The 14,997-nt window shown below is 44.7% G+C and overlaps 2 protein-coding genes across 3 annotated transcripts in view; one reads left to right on the forward strand and one right to left on the reverse strand.

Moving 5' to 3' along the window:
* The window catches only part of LOC117645510, a 59,367-nt gene that overhangs the window by 11,323 nt on the left and 33,047 nt on the right, over window positions 1-14,997 (forward strand). The window contains exon 3 of the mRNA XM_034385770.1: window positions 6,266-6,491. Within this exon, the coding sequence (XP_034241661.1) occupies window positions 6,266-6,491 (226 nt within the window). The remainder of the gene's footprint in view (window positions 1-6,265; window positions 6,492-14,997) is intronic.
* LOC117645478 lies at window positions 8,068-10,616 on the reverse strand. 2 transcript variants are annotated; one of them, XM_034385716.1, is made up of 3 exons: window positions 10,536-10,616; window positions 10,175-10,308; window positions 8,068-8,396 (listed from the first exon to the last, which is right to left on the reverse strand). In XM_034385716.1, exons 1-3 carry the CDS (start codon window positions 10,578-10,580, stop codon window positions 8,213-8,215), a joined length of 363 nt encoding a protein of 120 aa, XP_034241607.1. In that variant the 5' UTR covers window positions 10,581-10,616; the 3' UTR covers window positions 8,068-8,212. The 2 variants fall into 2 exon arrangements, with proteins under 2 accessions (XP_034241607.1, XP_034241605.1); XM_034385714.1 differs by having other exon boundaries at window positions 10,175-10,346; window positions 10,536-10,594.

The raw sequence follows: 14,997 nt of genomic DNA on the forward strand, positions 1-14,997 counted from the left end.
AGAGCGTGGCGGCCGGTGGCGGCGCGTAGTGCTGTCGCCTGCCAGCGCGAATCCCGTCCGCCCGCGTCTCCGCACCGCTTCATTTGAACTCGATTTTCTCAGCTCTGGTTCAAGTTATAGAGAAAGTAAAAATACCGTCGTTGAGCTGAAGAATGGGCACATAACGTTTGTTTAAGGGTAATTTCCGAGTTTTTGCCTCATTTCCGAAATATGGCGAGATAGAAAACAGCGTTCAAATTGCTCTTGAACAAATTTCGAATTTTTGGCCGCCCCAGTCGGCGCAACTTAAACCTGCGCATACCAGGCTGTTCCCCTGTTCCTCCCGAACACTTTGACACCAGCCCGAGCCTTCTAGCTTAAATTGCGGGCACGCTAGAGCAAGTTTTGTATTTAGGCCCTTTTGTTCAATTACGGGAGTTGCCCAGCCGCACAGTGCGGCCAAAAAGGGGAAAAGTGCGACATGGCCTTTTCTGCGGTTTTTTTCGATTTATAAGGGCTAGGGATTATGGTTTATGGTGGAAAAAGTGGTTTCCAATCAAAACCTGGTCATATAGGGGTCAAAAACTGTAAAAAACGCTAAAAATGCCCCAAAACGCCCCAAATTCCACCATTTTTTACTCGTTTTTTGGCTCTTACAACTCCAATTTTGAGAATCCGAAACTTTTCTTGGCAGATTCTGAAAGCTAAGAATGAGAGCTACAAGTTTGTCTTAGGGGTCGACACTGTAACGAGATCGGCTATTCGAGATATTTGGCCTCAAAGATTTTTACATTGCATCATTTCCACTAAAAATGCCAGTTTTTACTCGTTTTTTGTATTTTTCAAGAGCAATTTTATGAATCCGAATCTTTTCTTGACATATTCTGAAAGCTGAGAATGAGAGCTTCAAATTTGCTTAAGGGGCCCACACTGTAGCAAGATCGGCTGTTCAAGCTATTTGGCCTCAAAGATTTTTATAATTCATCATTTCCACTAAATTGTCAGTTTTGCGCGCCCCTGCGTGTTGATGCGAGTTTTTTTTGACCTCGGTTCCGACCATTCGTTAAAAAGGTCTCATCATGACCTTCTCGATTCAGGAATAAAAAAAATTCTTGGTCGACACCCTTTTTTCAAGATCCAGTAGACCAAACCAATCCCTTACGGGATTTGAACCTGCGTCTGGGGCAAAATAGATGAAATTTTCGTCATCAGCACCCTCAAAAACATCAAAAAGAATGCAACAACTCAAATATGAAGAATGTTCAAAATAAACCCCACTGGGATTTGAACCGGGGTCCAAACTTCTCCGATTCGCTTGAAATCGGCACCGTTGGTTTTGTCTTGTCGCCCTGATTCCAAAAATACCCCTACATTCCCTCCTAGCTGTATCCGTTGCCGAAATCCTCCTCGACCCCATGTGGACCATGGTGCACCTGGAGCAGCGCCCCCGGGGCTCGGATCGGATTTGCTGCCACCGGGCGGTTCTTAGGGTCACCCAAGGAGGCTGCAAACCAAATTTGGTCAAGATCGGACCACGGGAAGTCCTCGGACGAACGGACGGACAGACGCACAGCAGGGATACTATACGCCCGTCCCTCCGTCTTTTTTTTTTTTTTTTTTTTTTTTTTTTTTTACAAAAAATAAACGGGACGGGCCAAAAAAGGGGGTCGACCAAGAATTTTTTTTTATTCCTGAATCGAGTAGGTCATATGAGACCTTTTTAACGAATGGTCGGAACCGAGGTCAAAAAAAACTCGCATCAACACGCAGGGGCGCGCAAAACTGACAATTTAGTGGAAATGATGAATTATAAAAATCTTTGAGGCCAAATATCTTGAACAGCCGATCTTGCTACAGTGTGGGCCCCTTAAGCAAATTTGAAGCTCTCATTCTCAGCTTTCAGAATATGTCAAGAAAAGATTCGGATTCATAAAATTGTTCTTGAAAAATACAAAAAACGAGTAAAAACTGGCATTTTTAGTGGAAATGATGCAATGTAAAAATCTTTGAGGCCAAATATCTCGAATAGCCGATCTCGCTACAGTGTCGACCCCTAAGACAAACTTGTAGCTCTCATTCTTAGCTTTCAGAATCTGCCAAGAAAAGTTTCGGATTCTCAAAATTGGAGTTGTAAGAGCCAAAAAACGAGTAAAAAATGGTGAAATTTAGGGCGTTTGGGGGCATTTTTTGCGTTTTTTACAGTTTTTGACCCCTACATGACCAGGTTTTGATTGGAAACCACTTTTTCCACCATAAACCATAATCCCTAGCCCTTATAAATCGAAAAAACCGCAGAAAAGGCCATGTCGCACTTTTCGCCTTTTGGCCGCACTGTGGCAGCCGCGATCGAGTGGGACTCAACGGAATCGGGTTCTCCAAGGTTCAATGCATGGGTGGAAAGCCGCTTTCCCTTTGTCCTTTGTTTTTCCTCACTTCAGCTATTTTGAAGCACGAATCGACTACACTATACGTTTTTAAAGCATAATTACCGTAGTATTTTTATTTAGAACCAAGTGGGATATTTTACAGAGCTTTTGACATGAAGAAAACAGGAGGCCAAAGAATCATAATTGAAAACAAAAGTACAATAAACAACGCGAGAGTTGCTGAGGCGGGCAGCATCCTGGAGATGGTCTTCGAGAGCACCACGCCGAGCACCTTGACCTCCTCGACGCACGGGAAGGGCATCCGAGAGCATCGGTGTGCTGGTCCGCCACGCGCCGAGCGGCTGGGCCTTGGTCTTCTCGCGGTTGACGCGGAGCCCGGACTCCTCACCGAAGGCCTCCAGGACATCGACCAGCACCAGAGCTGGAGCACGCCCTCGGAGAAGCCGTACTTCCGCAGCACGGCCCACATGCAGTCGTGCAGCAGGTTGTGTAGCGCGCCGGCGAAGTCCACGGACACGAGACACGCCGCCGTGCTGCTGCCGCGCTGCCGGTTGGCCAGGTCGACGAGGGAGATGGCATCGCGCAGGTCCAGCACCCCGCCGTGCATGTTGCGCGAGCAGCCGCCGCGCACCTGCATGGGGTCCAGGATCTTGTGCCCAGCGCATCCCCCCCGCCCGCGACAACGCGGCCGAAGACCTTGCCGTCCACGTTGAGCAGCGTGATGGGCCGGCGGGCACCTAGGGGATGAGCGTGACCACGCCGCGGACGTCGCTGGCACCGACCCTTCGACGCTCCAGCATGGCGTTCGCCACGGCCTGGAAGTCGTCCGTGGACGTCCCAGGTCGCGAGGTAGAACTCCGCGGTGAGGTCGTCGTCCCCTGGACTGCGGCCGCGCGGCGACAGCTTGAGGCACTCCAGGAGCTCCTCGGCGGTGACGGGGCGCAGCAGGGCCTCGTTGTCGTCCTCCGTGACCGTGGCCTCGACGACCTCGTCGAGGAGCCGCGGCGCGTGGGGCGCGGGGCCGGCCGGCGGGGCGCCGAGCAGGGCCTGGAAGTGGCGGAGTGTTCTGTCGCTACTCCCTGCTGAAGTCGTTGGTGTAGATGGGGTATTGACACTTCTTGTCCTTTCTGCTAACAGCGCCCCATAAAGGAACGCCTGGGGGGGAATTGACTAGAATGGGCTTCTTATCTGCAATAGTTTTAAAGGAAAGAAAAACTATTCTTTAAACTTTTTTTTGAACAAAGTTTTGAACAAAACATGTTTTAATTTTTTTTTTTTAAAAGAAACAATTTTTTTCTCCCAAGATAACAGAACAACTCTATTTAGTGAAAAGAAGGTACACGTTGTTTTCCCAAACTAGTTTCAAAGCGAGTCAAGTCATTTTTGTAGACTGTCATTGCTTTATTATTGTTGACATAAAACTCAAAACCTGTCATTTCAGGCTGGGGTGGTGTGTAAAAAAACCTAGTATTGACTTTATTGATTTAACTTCTGTTAAATCTTTGACATTCATTTCCAATAGAGGAAATGTTTTGGGGGAAGCGCCTCTGAGCCTTCTTTACAGTGAAAAACTTATTTTTCTCCTTTAAAATTGCCTCTTAGACATTTCAATCCTTTCCGTCGTATATCTGTCTTTGAACTTTTTATTTGATAGAACGCCTCCCAAAACCAAAAACTTTTGTGTAAAGATTTGAGTATGATGAGTTAAATTACAGAAATCTTCAGCTCATTCAAAGTTTCAACTCATTCTGAAGGGTTTTTGACTTGTATTTTGCTCCATTTCTTACATTTTACTAAACCTTCCTAAAATCCAACATTTTTAATGAAAATCAGATGTAAACCACTCTATGAGCTCCATTTGAAGAAGCTGATAGTGTTGAGATGCTTTTCTTGATACAGTTCTGAGTGGTAAAGAATTATTATGGAACTATATTTTAGGGTTACTTCCCAAACCCAACTTCGGCTCTAGGTTACGATTTAGCTTCACTTAATGATTACAGTGGTGGTGCACCAAGAGAGACTCTCCATATGTTTTTATTTGCACTGGGTTAAATGAAATGGGGGAACAAGGTTGTTTTCGTCCTTACTTTTCAAAGAAAATAGAATATCTAACAAGAATGATTTTGAATTTAAGAGGGCTCATACATGTTAAAAGCACTTTGAAAATTTTTTTTTTTGATGTAGAAGGATAAAATTTTTTTTTATTAAAACCTTTTTAGATAATTGAGTAAGCTTCATTTTGGCATAAAGTAAAGTGACTTTGGACATTTTTGGAAAATTTAGTAGAAACTTTTAAAATTTTTGGTTCTCGTAAGATTTTATATCTGTCTTTGAACTTTTTATTTGATGGAACGCCTACCAAACCGAAAACTTCTGTGAAAAATTTGAGTATGATGAGTTAAATTACAGCAATCTTCAGCCCAAAAGTTTCAACTCATTCTGAAGGGTTTTAATCTGGAGTTTTGCCCCAAATTTCTTACAATTTTTACCAAAACTTCTAAAAGTAAACAATTTTTAATAAAAAAAAAGTAAAAACTGCTCCGTGAGCTTCATTTGTGAGCTTCATTTAAAGAAGAAAAGGGGAGTGGAGATGCTTTTCTTGATGCCAATTTGTGTGGTGAAGAATTTTTATAAAAGTAATTCAGGGGTTTGTTACCCAAAACAAGTTTGGCTCTGGGCAACGATTAAGCTTCGCTTATTGATTGCAAAGATGGTGTACCCAGAAAACTCATCACATTTTCTTTACTTGCATCTGTGACTTGCAGCTGACTTTATCAGCTAACCAGAGTCGGCAGTAAAAGCAGTGATTCAGCAAAAATGTCAGCGATTTTTTTTTGGGGCAGATGTGGCTGACTTTGCTACGAAACACTCTATTTCGTTGAAAACAAACTCTGCGGCTTAATGGTTGGTGGGGTTAGGAAGAAACTTGGAGTGGATTAGTTTACCACACATAACATTAATACCTTACAGTTTTCACCACCTCAGACATTTTTAAGATTTCCCCCCGGCATCACCTTTTAAAACACTGAATTTTCGAAGTGTTGTCTTTGTAACCAAAGCGATCGATCAACCCTGTTCTAAGTCAACAATTTTATATCTAAATGACGAAAAAATAATAATGCCTAAAAAGAGAGCAAATAGTGAGTTTCGAATCACGGACGCGACGCATGCGAATCCGCTGCGGTACCACTGCCCCCCGCCCCGTGCATCTAGCGCCATCCGAGAGCGGTACGGGCTAGTGGCTAGCCGGCTGCTGCAGCACTCGCTCCCCCTCCCTTGCCTCCCCCTCCTCTGGAGCGTGGGGGTTGGGGGCGGGGGGAAGGTGTGGTGGCAGGGGGCCGCGGCAGTGCAGCGTTGCCGCACCATAACCTGGCCCCCCGCCGACCTGGCTCACTCGCTAACCTGGCTCAGTTGCAAAACCCGGGGCAGTCGCTAACCTGGCTCAACTGCAGGCCTGCGACATCCCATAACCTGGCGCAGCTGACAACCTGGCTCACTTGCTAACCTGGCGCAGTCGACAGCCTGGCTCACTCGCTAACGTGGCTCACTTGCTAACCTGGCGCAGTTGCTAACCTGGCTCACTTGCACGCGTCTCAAATAAGGGTAGGAAACATCTAAGAAAATTAGATGAATTTGCTCAAAATACAAAAGACTAAAATCAAACCCTTCCCAGTGGCTCCCAGCGTCATATAAAAATCTATAAACGTCATTTTATATTGTATTAGAGTATTATAGTTCGTTTCCAACCCCCAGAATGCCCCCTGCGACACTTTTGAAAAATCGATTTATTCCCCCTAAAACAGGATTTTAAACCACTGTGGGGTGGGGGTCTGCATTGGCTTCGCTTGAAGCAAACAACTTAGCTCCAGCTCTACCAGTGTGGATTCTGTTGTGCGTAGCAAGCGGAGATCGGCTTTCCGGCGGCGGAGGAAGCGCGAGGCGGTGTGGCAGCGGGAGCAGCTCAGCGGGACTGACTCCACGACGACGGCCGACGGCGGCCAGCAGCGTGATGACGTCGACGACCTGTTACGCGCTCATGCTGCACGGCCGGGGGCGGCAGGCCACCACGGCGGTGGTCATGCGCACGCTGGCCGACGACAACTGCCGGGTGCACCCAGCAAAAAGGTTTCTTGACTTTCTCTTGTCTTGCATTTTCTGTTTATCCAGAGAAAAAAAAATTCGCTCCAAGTGAAAGATGGAGTGAAGTATCGCAAACCGGGGCCACTTTGCCCACAGGGGTAACTTTGGCCCAGCGGCCAAAAACGTTACCAATGGAATAAGAACAACTTAAAACGAATTTCTAGCCCATGGGCCACCAAAGTTACCCCGGTGGGTCAAAGTAGCCCCAATTTGCTTGTTCTTTTAAAAAAATTGAGTGAAAGCCTAGCTAAGTATTTTTTGTTTTTGAATGAGTATTGGTTGATTCTGGGATGATTCGCAGGGAGCGGGACCAATACGGCAGGGACTTCCTCTGCACGGGCCTGGCAGAGCGCTGGGTCAAGGAGCAGGCCCGGGCGGCCCTCGTGGGCTTGGTGGTAAAGGAGGCCGAGGCGGTCCGGGTGGTCATGGAGCAGGCCTAAGTGGACTGGGGGGAAAGGGACCGCGGCCGGGTGGTCTGGGCGGTCATGGAACTGGTCCGGGTGGTCTTGGAGCAGGACCAGGTGGGGGACCGGGCCCGGGTGAGCCGCCTGGCAAGGGGGGTCCAGGGAGCCCGGACAGCCCAGGAGCAGGCCCAGGTGGCCCGGTTGGACAAGGACCAAACTTAGGCGAGCCGGGTGGGCCAGGAGCCGGTCCAGGCGGGGCGGCTGGCCAGGGAGCTGGACTGGAAGGACTGATCGCTGCTGCAGGGCAGGCGGCGCAGGGGGTAGTCGCCGCTGCTGGACAAGCAGTGCAGGGAGTAGCGCAAGTGATAGGAGAAGCTGTTGGCGGTGGGCCAGGCGGCGGCATCCCGGCGGCAGGGGCGGACCAGTCGCAAGCCGCCGGGCCTGGTGGCAACGCTCCTGCGGCCGACGGCGGTTCGGAGTCGTCCCAAGCAGGGCGGGGCGAGCTCGGGGCTGGTTTCTTGAAGTTACTGTCGAAATTAAGGGAGGTTGTGGGATAGCGAGTTATTGGCTGAGCACTCTTAGAAGTCGTCTACGAAGCATTTCCTTCTTAACTACGAAGAAAATAAAGCCGTTGTAGAATTGCTTCGCAGTACGAAGAAATGCTTCGTATTGCGAAGAATTTTGCCGTATAATACGAAGCCTTTCTTCGTAGATTTTCTTCGTACAACGAAGCGATTCTTCGCAGAGTGTTTACTGTGAGGGGTAGCTAAGCAACACTAAACAATGTGATTTGAATTTGGCGAGACTTTCATGTCTCGTCTCTGGAGTGGCGAGAAGTCTGACGTTTGGATTTGTAGTGTTGTTGACGAACAACGTTACTCGTCAGTAAATAACGTAAGTCATTTGTAAACAACTTTGATCATTCAGAAATTAAACAACACATTTACTGCTAAATTACAACAGTATTTTTATCGGTGAAGGCAACACGTATCTGTGAGCTGGTTAATATTTACTAGTGCTTCCCATTTTGAGGCACATTCTGCCTCTATCTTTCAAGGTATTGGCTACTGCTTCCCACCTAACATTAAGTCAACTGTACAGCAACTATTTTTCACCGAATTCAATGCCAGCATCGTCTTGTCTCAAATTAACAGTTTGGACAGAACAGACCAGGGGCACGAAGTGTAAAACCATTTCTGTAGGATAGATGGTAAGCCATGGATAATGTTTTGTTTATCTGATTTTTCTTAATCTGGGTCTCGTAAACCATCAAAAAGTTGTTCCAGGATTTTTAATTGCCCTTCAGTCTGTTGCACAATATTCGAAGATTTGACTCATTGCTCCTTCATTGAATCTAGGATCCCGTCGAACGAGCAGGTACAGATGCAATACTTTCCACACTTTTCCGGGCCTAAAACGCAATTGGGGGTATAGCAATCGATGCAGCGGCAGTTCGGAGTGGTGCATTGATTTGAGCAAAAGAATCCTGCAACAAACAAATTATGACATCACACTACATGAATTATTTACGATTATTTATGAAGGAAAAAGACTCTTCCGTACGTCTATTGCAGCGGTTCCCAACCTTTTTCAGCCCGCGACCCCAAAGCGGCTCCCAAAATTTTTCGCGACCCCAGGAACAATATTACGCGACCCCATCTTTTTCGGGGGAGGGGGATTTTTTCGAAAATTAACTGTCACATTTTGAATTTTGACCGAATTTAGAGGGTTTGAGTGTAATAAATAGAGGGCCAAAATTTGTAATGAGACATTCTAATTTTCAAATGATAGCTGCCTTGCTGTGTTACTTTTGACACCCAAGCTTGGTACTGACCGACCCCCAGGAGCCAACTCGCGACCCCACGTAGCATGCCGCGACCCCACAAAATTTTTCCGAGACTCCAAATGGGGTCGCGACCCCGGGGTTGGGAACCACTGGTCTATTGGGTGTGTGTGTGTGTGCGCGCGGGCGTGCGTGTGTGTGTGTGTGTGTGTGTGTAAAAAGGGGGGGGGGCGCTCGAAGGCGTTTTGTCACTGGATCAGTAAACACGGTTAAAATTTTAAATTTTACAAGAACCAGTCTTTACTGCCCTTGGCCCTCTGAGGTCGTACGTGAATAAATATCAAGAGACCTGTGAGACTGGAAGATTACTAAATTTTTATCACTGTGAAGTACCAATCACTCATGAACAATGAGACCCTGACTAGATTAAGATTGAAGCCATTGAGACCTGGAGACAAGCTTTGGATAAAATCCTTGTTTGGGAGCTGGTAGATGCAAAAGTGTCAATTCGGGAGGATATCATACCCACGGGTTAGTGACTACTGTGAAAAAGATGAAAGAAGGCCAGGTTGGTAGCGACAGGATTTCAACAAATCACAAAAAGGCGAGATGAAATACAGTCCTGTTGTTACGAGGGGTGAATCGCTAGTGTATTCATATGTACAAATTTGCCCGTACTAAGTCTATTCACAAGTTTAAAAAGGGCGAAATTCTCTTGTTTTTCGACCTAACGTTGAGGACGTTGAGTGCCGTTAAAAACGCAAAATAGAGCCTTAAAACGTTTAAAATCGTGAAATTTATGAGTAAGCAAGGTGTACACACCCGTATTCATGTACAAATGTGTACACCCGAACGCTGAGTGATTCACCCCTCGTGTTGTTCGCACCACCAACTTAAAAATTCTCTTCTCACTTCGACGCGTCCTAATACAACAATCCCAACTGTAAGCGGAGATCCCAGACAATCCTAACTATCATTGCAGATTTAGAACAATCCTAACTGCAGAGGTATACCTAAAAGTTTACATGAACTATCTTCACTGTAAACCAGTGAATCTCGATATCTCTGAAATGCAATGTCCAAGTATATTTATATAAAGATGAAACTTTTTAACAAGCCCTTCGGCGAGTAATTCTATGTTAGCCTCACCAACTTTGAGAAAAGACCGCATTGACACTAACAGTTAATAATGTCTTGGATCTGCTCTGACTGTTAAGATTGTCTTGGATCTACTCGGACAGTCAGAATTATTCTATTAAGACGCGTCGACTTGCTGCCAAAAACAATATCAACACTTTTGATGTGAATGACATCATGGACTTATAAAGGCACAAGGTGGTACGAAGGACTTCCTTCCTACTGGATCTCTAGGGTTTGTGCAATTACAAACAGACAAGTGCATGGTCATGTATATACATTATGATCAATGTAAATTAGTTCATGTAAATGGCGGAATTGAGAAAGGCCCCAGAGCAACATACGTCTGCCGGTGATCGCCGACGTCCCGTTGGTAACAACGCGAGGGCCGACTTGATTCGAGGCCGAAGTAGCTTCTCCTGACGCTAGCGCGGCAACTGCAGCGACGGCCGACAAGTACACCGCGGTGCGCATCACACTGGGCCAGACAGAAGACCGGTGGAGGCGGCTTAAATTCTAGAAGCGTTTTGCGCTCTAGAGTCGTTAAACAGGACCCGAATCGAACGTGTGACCCAACTAATGGATTGCTCTCCGAACGAGAAATTCATTGGTGGGGTCAAACGTGTTGCGTGAGTCCTGCTGAGCGACTCTAGAGCTCAAAACGCGTCCAGAATTTTGGCCGCCTCCACCGGTCTTCTGGCCAACTTTGCGCCTGCCGGTCGCTGGTTGCCAGTGCACTGAGCACCCCATTGTGCACGTGCCACTAGCGGCGCTCTCACTGCCGCGCTGCGTCGACTGCATTGGACACACCGCAATCAATACTCACGCAGCAAACTCAACAGTGTGCTCTTTACGCTCTCTTCGGCGCGATTTGACGAGCACACTCTCGATCGGCACACCCTTAGAACCTTACGAAGTATTTTGAGCATACATACGTGCAAACTAATTTACTTTGTTATGCGAAGAAATAGTTCGTAAATTACGGAGTATTTTCTTGTAAGCTTGCGTATGCTCAAAATACTTTGTTCTAACAAACTGCTTTGCTTTGTAAGGCCTGAAATAGTTTCGAAGGTTCTCTGAGTGCACATGATTAAATTTAGGTGGGTCTTGGCTCTGACTCCGTTTTGGATACACTGTAAGTGTCTTGCGGTGAAAAGGCTGCACCAACATGTTGGTGCTTATTATGTTGGAGATTTTCTCCATAATAACAAGAAATTTCGTCAAAATATCTTTAAGTTACAGTGAATGGTATGTTATGAAGTCAGCTGCACCAACATGGAACATTTTCACCACATCTTCACTGAACAACATTTAGAGTGTACACAGCGGCACTCGTCCTGAACCATTGTTGATCCCAGCCAGGAAGCAAGAGCTTCGCCTCACTTCTGCTTTGCAGTGTTACCGCCCCCTGGTCAAGAATTGTGCGAATTTTCGCTTTCAGCTCGCCGAATTTTGAACACTTTTAGGAAGTTTCAACCGTATTGGACGTTGCCCCTTGACGGTGGGCAACCCAGCAGCGATACTTTAGTAGATGAGGTACTGTGACAGCAGCCATTTTGATGGAGCAGTCTCGCATCCCCCTTCCCCGTCCAGGACCTCCAAGTAGGCCATAGGCAACCAACAATATACATAGACTCCCTGCTCCGTGAAAAAACCGTGAGGCTGTGTTGTCTACTTTGCACCTTCTCCAATGAGCTCTGAAAATTCAGATAATGGTTTGGGAAAACCAAACCTACATATTGGAATAGTGGAACCTTTGGCAGTCCTTAAACAATATGAAGCTGAACATTTTGTATGACGTTGGACACGATTTACAAGTTCAGCTAAATCATTTTCTAAATTTAAAGAATCTGAAAAAGATCTTTCACAAGGGTGAGCTAAGCTTGGAGTAAATGATATATATGGATTTTGACAAGAAACAATCTTCTCAAAATAGTCAACTTTTCTTTGCTTATCATTTTCATTTGAAACATTTTTTTATATCTGGGGCATCTTCCAACCATATAACTCCATGAATGTGTCCCCTACCACGATGTTGAAATTCAACCCTGTACCAAAAATCTATGACATTGAACTTCTTAAAAGGCTTTGTGTAAGAAGTTTTCACAACGAAGTTTGAAAAATGTACTGACTGTCAAAGGGTTTTCACAAATTAACTTTGTTTTCTTTGAGACTGTTAAAGCAGTTAAGTCTTTTACTCCAAGTATTCTGTATAAGTATTTCCAGCGATAATCAGCACTTGATAATGTGAAGAAAACTGTGGGCGATCCTAGTTCATTTACCATGTCTAACAATTCAGAACATCTACTTTACCAATATGATTTTGTTGAACGTAAGCGACTGGAGTAAAACATAATGTGAGACCTTAATTCTGGGTGTGATTTCTGAAAAAAAGTTATTCTTTTTGATACAGACATTTCCCACATTTAAGGACTGCCAACGCATTCGACTGTTCATCATAAAGAATCTAAATCGAGGATCTTTTGCAAACCTTTGAGGGTCATTCCATGGGGGTTCGACATACTTTTGCAAGTGATCTCTCCGATTCCGATGAAACTTTGCGAGCTTGTTGGCTATGGTCTGAAAGCCCCCAAAACCAATTTTGAGCAAAAAATACCGATTTTTGAAAAAGTTATGGCTTGCGTTAGAAATTTTGATTTTCGATGCAGACCTTTTTTGAAAACGCTGTAGTTTCTTCAAAAATGAAGCTACAGAGCTCATTCTGGGCGCATTAGAAAGGTATTGAATTAAACTTTAAGCCTATTGCAACATTTTGACAAAAATGTTCAAATTTGACATACATTGAACAAAGTCAAAATTTTGAACACAATTTTCTCAAAAGTAGTATTTTTGATTTTTTTTCTTTTTTGATATGTTATAGTCCATACTTTAGTCTAGCAACCCTCAAAATTTGATTTGAAAAAATTCATAAACAAGGAAGAAAAACGGTTTTTAGTGTTGCGATTCGGCAAATTTTCGCTAGTTGGAGTGGTGAGGAGAGCAGCATGATGCACATTTGAGACCGCAGGTTGTCGATCTCGAACTTCTAGTGTCACTTGGAACAGTTTTTTGGGGTGCTGAACTTAAAAATTAGATCAGTTTTCGTTTTCAAAATTCCCAGGGGCGGATCAAGGGGGGTGACTTTTCAAAAATCAGGATTTTCGGATGTTGCAACGCGATTTCTATGTTTTTTGGGGTGGAGATATCGAATCTTGAACGATGTTGAATGCAAGTTGGCCCTAAAGCTGATCTAACGTATCGTCAGAACATAAAAGTGTGCAAATAGAAGATCAAAATAGCCCCCAAATGTGAACAACTTTGGCCCGTTGCAAAAAGTAAAGCTAGCGTTGTTACTCACACCCCTGTAGACATAATCAACATGCCACATCCAAACATCTCGAATTCGGAAAAGTCACCCCCATTGCCGCACCCCTTTATTGAGATTACCAGGGGCGGATCAAGAGGGGTGACTTTTCGAAAATCAGGAAAGTATGAGAAACGATATGCAACATCCAAAAATTCTGATTTTTGAAAAGTCACCCCTCTTGATCCGCCCCTGGTAATCTTAATAACGGGGTGCGTCAATGGGGGTGACTTTTCAGAATTCAAGATGTTTGGATGTCGCATGTTGATTCTTATGTCTTCAGGGGTGTGAGTAACAACACTAGCTTTACTTTTTGCAACGGGCCAAAGTTGTTCACATTTGGGGACTATTTGATCTTCTATTTGCACACTTTTATGTTCTGACGATACGTTAGATCAGCTTTAGGGCCAACTTGCATTCAACATCGTTCAAGATTCGATATCTCCACCCCAAAAAACATAGAAATCGCGTTGCGACATCCGAAAATCCTGATTTTTGAAAAGTCACCCCCCTTGATCCGCCCCTGGGAATTTTGAAAACGAAAACTGATCTAATTTTTAAGTTCAGCACCCCAAAAAACTGTTCCAAGTGACACTAGAAGTTCGAGATCGACAACCTGCGGTCTCAAATGTGCATCATGCTGCTCTCCTCACCACTCCAACTAGCGAAAATTTGCCGAATCGCAACACTAAAAACCGTTTTTCTTCCTTGTTTATGAATTTTTTCAAATCAAATTTTGAGGGTTGCTAGACTAAAGTATGGACTATAACATATCAAAAAAGAAAAAAAATCAAAAATACTACTTTTGAGAAAATTGTGTTCAAAATTTTGACTTTGTTCAATGTATGTCAAATTTGAACATTTTTGTCAAAATGTTGCAATAGGCTTAAAGTTTAATTCAATACCTTTCTAATGCGCCCAGAATGAGCTCTGTAGCTTCATTTTTGAAGAAACTACAGCGTTTTCAAAAAAGGTCTGCATCGAAAATCAAAATTTCTAACGCAAGCCATAACTTTTTCAAAAATCGGTATTTTTTGCTCAAAATTGGTTTTGGGGGCTTTCAGACCATAGCCAACAAGCTCGCAAAGTTTCATCGGAATCGGAGAGATCACTTGCAAAAGTATGTCGAACCCCCATGGAATGACCCTTGATCATGATACAACATTAAGTGTTGCATGTATTTTAAGGGTTACATTGTTGTTTTTTCTGTTTGACTAATCAGCGAGACCAAAAGGAAACAGATGTGGGAAGGCCATAGCAATATAACCTGGGCTAAGGGAATGTGGGGCGATTTGTAACAGATTTCGGAATTCTCTATACAAAATCAAGGGGAAATAACTTTGAATTTCGGTGCACAAAATTTTGAATTTCGCATGAATTTCGGTGAATTTCAGTGAATTTCAGTGAATTTCAATGCATTTCAATGAATTTCGATGAATTTCGATGAATTTCGATGAATTTCATTGAATTTCATTGAATTTCACAGCAAAATTCATGAATTTCACAGCAAAATTCATGAATTTCACAGCAAAATTCATGAATTTCACAACAACATTCATGAATTTCATCACAAAATTGAGGAATTTCGGTGTGAGATTTCGTTGCCGCTGGCCTGCAGAGCGACTCCGCATATCCGCATACTCGGCTTCGGCTTTCTCGGACCTCTCTCTCGCACAGAGACTCGGTTGCCGAGCCGGGCCGGCTCGCCACGAGCGGCAGTGCCGGTCTCTAGTCACAAATATACACACACTTTGTAACCGAATGGGGAAGCCCTCTGAGTTTTCACGAGTGCGCGACAAGCTC

Source organism: Thrips palmi, unplaced genomic scaffold (genome assembly GCF_012932325.1).
Source record: "Thrips palmi isolate BJ-2018 unplaced genomic scaffold, TpBJ-2018v1 HiC_scaffold_18, whole genome shotgun sequence".
In the NCBI taxonomy this organism is placed as follows: domain Eukaryota; kingdom Metazoa; phylum Arthropoda; class Insecta; order Thysanoptera; family Thripidae; genus Thrips; species Thrips palmi.